The sequence below is a fragment of the Mandrillus leucophaeus genome, unplaced genomic scaffold, assembly GCF_000951045.1.
Source record: "Mandrillus leucophaeus isolate KB7577 unplaced genomic scaffold, Mleu.le_1.0 Scaffold245, whole genome shotgun sequence".
NCBI lineage: Eukaryota > Metazoa > Chordata > Mammalia > Primates > Cercopithecidae > Mandrillus > Mandrillus leucophaeus.
In genome coordinates, this window is record NW_012102532.1 from 1159397 (window position 1) to 1166708 (window position 7312).

The window sequence follows — 7312 nt, forward strand, 5'->3', positions numbered from 1 at the left end:
CATGGCTGTGACTGTTCTTTGCGGGATATGGGGGTGAGGCTGGGTCTCAGTGCAGCGGTACTTAACTGCAGCCAGGCTCTGGCAGGGAAGCGGGAAGAGACCAGTCCTTAAGGAACTGGGTGTAGGGGCTGGGAAGAATTGGCGAGGGGATCCCTGAAGAGCCCGGAGCATTGACTCAGCCCAAGGCGGTACCGGGGGTGCTAGTGCTCCCTCCTGTCCCAAGGCTGGGAAGTCAAAATACTGGAGGCCTGGGCCTGGGCTCTGTGGCTCATGCCTGTAATCCCAGCACGTTGGGAGGCTGAGGCGGGTGGATTGCTTGAGCCTAGGAGTTGGAAACCAGCTTGGGCAACATAGAGAAACCCCATCTTAAAAAACAGTCCGCTGGGCGTTGTGGTGCACTTGTGGTCCTAGCTACTCAGGAGGCTGAGGTGGGAGGATCACTTGGGGGTCGAGGCTGCAGTGAGTCATGATCGCACCACTGCACTCTAGCCTGGATGACAAAGCAAGGCCCTATCTCAAAACAAAAGAAACCCCAACCAACCAAACACTAGAGGCCTGGGACAAGCCCACCTCTGACATGGTCAGGTCTTGGAATCTATTCAGAGGGGTCTCACTGTTAGCAGCCACCAGAGTCCTCTGGAACAAAGGCTTCAGAGTCCTGAATCCTTTCCATGGAATAGTTTAAGAAACGGTTATGAGGCCAGGCGCGGCGGCTCACGCTGGTAATCCCAGGACTTCGGGAGGCCGAGGCGGGCGGATCACGAGGTCAGGAGTTCGAGACCAGCCTGCCAACATGGCAAAACCCTGTGTCTACTAAAAAATTAGCTGGGCATGGTGGTGCGCGCCTGTAGTCCCAGCTACTTGGGAGGCTGAGGCAGAAGAGTCGCTTGAACCCAGGAGGTGGTGGTTGTGGTGAGCCAAGATCCCCCCAGCTGCACTCCAGCTTGGCGACAGAGCAAGACTCCGTCTCAAAAACAAAAAACAAAACCAGTTATGAAGCGCGGATGGGGTGGGCTAGTTTTAATAGATCCAGGCGATTAGTACCTGGCATCCTTAACCACCCTACAGTTTGAGAAGGGAGTGGTTGATAATCTCAAAAGCCTGGAAGGGAAGGGAAATCAGGCCGGGCGTTATTCTCCGTCGCCCATCAGTAGACAAGGCCATTTTAGGAAAGTGCGAGAATGGCTTTTGCTCTGGGCTTTTACTGCCGAATCCAGGTCTCTGGGCTTAACAACAACGAACGGGCTGTGACTGGCTGGTATCTCAACCAATCAGCATCGAACTCATTTGCATAGGCTGAGAGCAAATGTTCGCGAACTCTAGAAAATGACTTAAGTTCCTTAGAATATTCTTTTTCCTACTGAAAGTTACAACATGCATCGTTGTTTATACAGTAATAGGAACAAGAAAAAAAAGCCACCTGAGTTCACCCTCAGCAATTGTGGAGTTCATGCATATCCCTTCTTCTCTCTAGACACATGCGCGGCAGTGTTACAGCTCTTTTAGAATTTGTCTAGCAGGCTTTCCGGTATTTGCCGGAAAGCCCCTTTCACATAGCTTGTTCGTAACAATAGAATGTGTTTAGCGCGCACGATTTCTGGAAGGTTTTTTTAGTAAATAGTTTTCTCGGTGCAAGCGATGTTAGACGCTTTGGATACGAAGGTTCGGACCACGCCTGGGGGCTTCCGGCTACACCGGATGCTGCTTCCTTTCCGCTCCCACTGGTCTTGGGAACTGTTAGTAGGACGTGGCTCTTTCTTCCTGAGCTTTCCATTTATCTCCGCTGCACTTGCAGCTTCAGACGCCGTATGGCGTCCGCAGCGGCCCAACCCGCGGCCCTGAGCGCTGAGCAGGCAAAGGGTGAGAATAATCGTAGTGAAGGCATGGGTTGCCGGTCCGGGGAGGATGCGGGCGGAGGATGTGGGGCGACAAACCTGACTTCGTCCGCCGGGAAAACAGGGTAGGGGACGCCGGGTCTCGTCGTTCTAAGTGGGGCGCTTGCCCCCAAGACTCGGGATCTTATTGGGTTACCTATAGCCTCAATCCATTAATTCCCTGCGCTCTCCACTGGGCCCGCTCTCCGTTCTCCGACGCCTCCCTGGGATGCCTCTGACGCGCAGTGGTCCTGGCGGAGGTGATCCAGGCGTTCTCCGCCCCTGAGAATGCAGTGCGCATGGACGAGGCTCGGGATAACGCGTGCAACGACATGGGTAAGATGCTGCAATTCGTGCTGCCCGTGGCCACGCAGATCCAGCAGGAGGTTATCAAAGCCTATGGCTTCAGCTGCGACGGAGAAGGTGGGTCAGACGCGGGAAGGCGGGGGTTGGGTCGGGAGAGGGCGCCGGATCTATGGGGCCCTGAGCGGTTGTCCCCTTTCTCGCCACACGGCGACAGTGTTGGCACTCAGAGCTCAGGGTCTACCCTGAGCTTGTGCCTCCGAGTTGCATTTTGTACAGGAGAGGTTCCGTATCCCTTATCCGAAATACTTGGGACCAGAAGTGTTTCGGATTTTTTCAGATTTCGGAATATTTACGTATACATGGATATCTTGGGGGATGGGACTCAAATCTGAACACGAAATTGTTTTGTTTCGTATACATACAGCTTAACCACATAGCCTGAAAGTAATTTTATGTAATAGTCTGAATAATCTTGTGCATGAGACAAAGTTTTGACTGCGTTTTGACTACAGTCCCCCCACCCCCACCCCCCACCATGAAGTCAGGTGTGGAATTTTCCATTTTTGGCTTCACACTGGCACTCAAATAATTTCAGATTTTGGGTTTTCTAATTAAGGATGGTCAACCTGTACTGTGAATCACATTATTATTCCATTTTGTGATGAGGGAGCAAACGCTAATGGTGCAGACTTTTAGTAGTAGCAGAGCTGGACGTCAGCGCTGTTGTGCCATCTTTTAGTGAGATGTCTGCATCACAGCAGTGGCTGCAGTCTCTCCAGGGTGTTGCAGCTAGTTTCTGTTTGGGGGTTGGTGGTTAAATTTTTGGTGAGATCCTGGTGTTCCCCAAAGGTGCTGACTGATTCAGCTCTGCTGCCCCATAGCCTTCCTGCGTTCCAGCTACAGACCTGGGGTCTGGTGTTCATTCATGGGGTTCCAGTGACTAAACTGCTAAAAGGGTTCACCTGAGAGCAAGAAGCACACTGCCTTGGGATATTTTCATTCACTGCACCCCATCTAGTTGTGCCCAGTGTAGACCAAGAAGTTGATCCAAACCACATAGGACAGAGGCCTGCATGCGTCCTGTTTTGCAAACAGCTGCCCAGCCAGTGGGGAAGCAGTTCGTGCTTAAACTACCACCCCCTCCAGCTGTCTTACGCAGCTGGTCCTTGGAAGAAGCATTGACCCTCCACTCCCTCTTGCAGGTGTCCTTAAATTTGCTCGCTTGGTCAAGTCCTACGAAGCCCAGGATCCTGAGATCGCCAGCCTGTCAGGCAAGCTGAAGGCGCTGTTCCTGCCGCCCATGACCCTGCCACCCCACGGGCCTGCTGCTGGTGGCAGCGTGGCTGCCTCCTGAGAGTTGGCCCTCCCTGTGCCCCTGCCAGGGAAGGAAAGGCCTTGATGTTCCAGACGATAATAAACGTGCCTGTGACTTAGCCTTGGTGTCAGTCTTTTGCAGACTTGACAACCCCCATCTCACCTTCCCAGATTCCCTCTGCCTTTCCAGGCCCCATCCCCATGTAGCTCCTTCCTATACTCCTGGCTGGGCCTAACCCTGCTCCAGTGAGGGCCTGAGGCTCCTCCCCTTCCCCCAGGGCAGGGTGAGAGGCTGGACTGAGCCCCTAGATGCTCTGGGTGGGTGGGCGGGCCTGCACTGGGGACACCTCCTTCTCTGAGGAATTGGGCTGTTAGGACTTTCCCTTAGGCCCTTTGGTTTCCACCTACTGAGAGCTTTCCCCCATTGGTTGCTCTTCCCTCAGCCAGGGTTACTTCCTGGTCTTTGCTCCTACCCAGCGTCCCGCTGCTCTGTCAGCTTGAGCTCCAGGTGGAGCTCCAGGTGGCTCCTCCTCTCCCGAGGGAAGGGGGCCCTGGCCCAGCGGGCAGGCCTGCTGTACTCCCGCACCGGGGCTGCAGGGAAGCTGGCCACTGTGGGCGGTCTCAGGCCAGCCCCGCCCCACCTGTCCTTTTCCTGGAGACTATTAGTCCAGGGTTTGTCCCTGCGGTGCCATTGGCCTGGCAGGCTGGATCGAGGAGGAAGTGGCTGATTTCTGAGTGGTTCTTCCTCTCCTGGCTTGGGCCGCTGAGCACAGCTGTGCCCCTGGCTCAGCCCCGCCCCCTGTGGCCCTCCGCTGTGACTTCCCCATCCCTACAGAGAGATGCTGTCCTGTGGGTAAGTCCCAGGCACCACCTGGGTCCTAGTCTCCTGTTAGTTTTGGAGGGAGGGAGGGCCTTGTTGATGCTCAGTCCATCATGTATGTGAGCGTGAGTGCGATCTGCCGCTGCCCTGCCTTACGCCTGCTTCCGGTCCCTATGAACCTTCCCCTTCCCGCAAAGTGTGAGGACCCCCAGGCTCACTCATGCCCCTCTGCCCCATCTTTAACATTCTCCCCCTGACAAGTGTGTATCTGTTCTCTCCATTGCATTTCTACTTCCAGCCTCTGGGCTCCTGCTTCTGTCTCCTGCTTAGGACCCGTCCCCCGTGGGTAGCTCACAACACCTGAAACAGCAATCAGAGGCCACCCGCGAAGGCCCTCCCATGCCCAGCCAACTTCCCCGCTCTTCCCAACATCTGACTTTGGTCCCATCTTCCTTCCGTTTCCTTTCACTTCCCTTTCCCCTGCATCATTCATTCAACAGGTACGTGTTGAGCGTCTGTTACACACCGGGTGTTGTTTAAGATGCTGGTAATACTGGAGTGAACAAGACAGACATGGTCCCTGCTCTCACGGAGCTTACATTCCAGTGGGAGGTTACAGACTGAACAAATAACCCAATAAATTGGATCATTGCAGATTCTCAGAAGTGTTATGCAGTAAATGAAACAGCCTCGGCTGGGTGTAGTGGTTCACGCCTGTGATCCCAGCACATTGGGAGGCTGAGGCAAGACGATTGCTTGAGCCCAGGAGTTTGAGACCAGCCTGGCCATATAGTGAGACCCTGTCTCTACAAAAAATAAGAAATTAGCTGGGTGTGGTGGAATGCGTCTGTGGTTCCAGCTGTGAGCCTGGGAGGTCAAGGCTGCAGTGAGTGGTGATTGCACCACTGCACACCAGCCTGGGCGACAGCGAGACCTTGTCTCAAAGAAAAAAAAAGAAAATGAACCAGCTTCATGTGCTAGCAAGTGACTGGGTGTGCAGGTGACATTACTAGCTGGAGGGATCGGGGAGGCCTTCCTGAGGAGGTGACATTTGAGCTGAGACCTGCTTGAGGAGGAAGAGGAGCCAGCCATGTGATGTGGTGATCAGGAGTCGAGCATCCCTGGGCAGAGGAGATGGTGAGCACAAAGCCCTAATGTGGGAACAAACAAACAAAGGACCGTGTGTCCGTGGCAGAGGGCCCTCGTGGAGCAGAGGCAGGGCCACGGCAGGTTAGACCTTGTTGGATCTGGGATGTTGAAAGTGAAAACCTGGCCAGATGAGGTGGTGCATGCCTGTGATCCCAGCACTTTGGAAGGCCGAGATGGGAGGATCGCTTGAGCTCAGGAGTTTAAAACAAGCCTGGGCAACATAGAGAGATTCCATCTCTATTAAAAAAAAAAAAAAAAAAAAACTGGGTATGATGGCCCAAGCATGTAGTAGTCCCAGCAGTTTGGGAGACTGAGGTGGGAGGATCACTTAAGCCTAGGAGTTCAAGACCACGCCGGGCAACATACAGAGAGACCTCATCTCAACTATGACTACTACTACTAATAAATAGGTGGACATAGTGGCACGCACCTGTGGTCTCAGTTACTTGGGAGGCTGAGGCAGGAGGATCACCTGAGCCAAGGAGGTCGAGACTGCAGCGAGTTGTGATTGTGACACTGCACTTTTCAGCCTGGGTGACAAAGCAAGATTCTGTGTCAAAAAGAGAGAGAGAGAGGAAGGAAGGAAGGAAAGAAGGAAGGAAGAAAGGAAGGAGAGAAAGAAAGAAAGAAAAAGAGAAAGAAGGAAGAAAAGGAACGCGAGAAAGAGGAAAGAAGAAAAAAAATAAAGAGAAAAAGAAAAAGTGACAACTGGCCAAAAGAAAGAAGAAAGAAAAAGTGACAACTGGCTGGGCGCGGTGGCTCACGCCTGTAATCCCAGCACTTTGGGAGGAGTTCGAGACCAGCCTGGCCGACATAGTGAAACCCTGCCTCAACTAAAGATACAAAAAAAGAAAAGAAAAGAAAAGAAAAAAAATTAGGCGGGCACAGTAGGGCGCACCTGTAGTCCCAGCTACTAGGGAGGCTGAGGCAGGAGAATTGCTCGAACCTGGGAGGCAGAGGTTGCAGTGAGCCAAGACTGCGCCACTGTACTCCAGCCTGGGTGACAGGGAGAGACTCCTTCCCCAAAAAAAATACAAAAAAGAAAAAGTGACAACCTGATTACAGAGTACTGGTGAGTTTGTGGGTGGGTGGCTCCCCAGCCGTGCTGATTCTTGCTTCTCACACTCACGTCTGCTCCTGCCCCAGTGCACGTCTTGTCACTGTCGGCCCCACCCATGGGGTTCCAACTGAGTCTTCTGGTGCTTGATCCTTTCCGTGGTCGTTTTCCCGCCAGGTAGCTTGCCCAGGCCTCCCCTGGTGCACATTCCATCCTTGGTTTCTCAGCCTGGCCTTGAATGACCCTCTACAGCAGGGTCCCGACCTCTCAGAGCAGCTTTGCTGCAGCCACACGGCTTGCTCACAGCCAGGCACTGCACATGTGGACTCTGTGCGTGCCACCCCTTTGCCCTGATGCATGTTGCCTCTGGGGGAGCACTTCTTCCTCCACCTTCCATCATGGGCTGTGGCGGTGCCTATCCCATCTGACCCCGACGCTGTCTGCTGCGGTATGGTTGGTGGTGGAAAGGGCACCAGGCTCCGGCATCTGACATCCTTGTTTTACCCACCTTCCCACTCACTAGCTTGTGACCCTGGCCAATTACTTAACATCTCTGAGTGTTAGTTTCTATTTCTATAATTGGGTGAATAACACCTACTAAGTAGTGTTGGCCTGAGGATTAATACTATAATGTAAAAGCTGGCGGCACTGAAACCCTGCCACTTACCAGCTTTTCACATCAGTATTTGGGAAATATTGTTAAGCTCATTTGTCCATGGGGATTCTGAGGCTCAGAGAAGTTCACGAATTTTCTACAGATTATTTTGCTTTATTTGCCCTTCCAGACTGCCT

At 53.2% G+C, this 7312-nt stretch overlaps 2 protein-coding genes across 9 annotated transcripts in view; both read left to right on the top strand.

Moving 5' to 3' along the window:
* Positions 1–1008: 1008 nt before the first annotated feature.
* On the top strand, positions 1009–3614 carry LOC105541818 (chromosome unknown open reading frame, human C12orf57). 6 transcript variants are annotated; one of them, XM_011983041.1, is made up of 3 exons: positions 1009–1335; positions 2121–2297; positions 3383–3614. In XM_011983041.1, coding segments are annotated over exons 1-3 (330 nt in total). In that variant the 5' UTR covers positions 1009–1334; the 3' UTR covers positions 3535–3614. The 6 variants fall into 6 exon arrangements, with proteins under 6 accessions (XP_011838431.1, XP_011838433.1, XP_011838430.1 ...); XM_011983043.1 differs by lacking the exon at positions 1009–1335 and adding an exon at positions 1488–1860 and having other exon boundaries at positions 2038–2297; XM_011983040.1 differs by lacking the exon at positions 1009–1335 and adding an exon at positions 1488–1860 and having other exon boundaries at positions 3383–3613.
* Positions 3615–4070: 456 nt separating this feature from the next.
* PTPN6 (protein tyrosine phosphatase, non-receptor type 6) overlaps positions 4071–7312 on the top strand; it is a 16641-nt gene continuing 13399 nt past the window's right edge. The window contains exons 1-2 of one of the 3 annotated variants that reach the window (XM_011983034.1): positions 4325–4343; positions 5019–5020. In XM_011983034.1, coding sequence (XP_011838424.1) covers positions 4334–4343; positions 5019–5020 — 12 coding nt within the window. In that variant the 5' untranslated portion in view covers positions 4325–4333. Of the gene's footprint in view, positions 4348–5018; positions 5021–7312 lie in introns of all 3 variants that reach the window. The other 2 variants (XM_011983035.1, XM_011983036.1) reach the window with 2 other exon arrangements.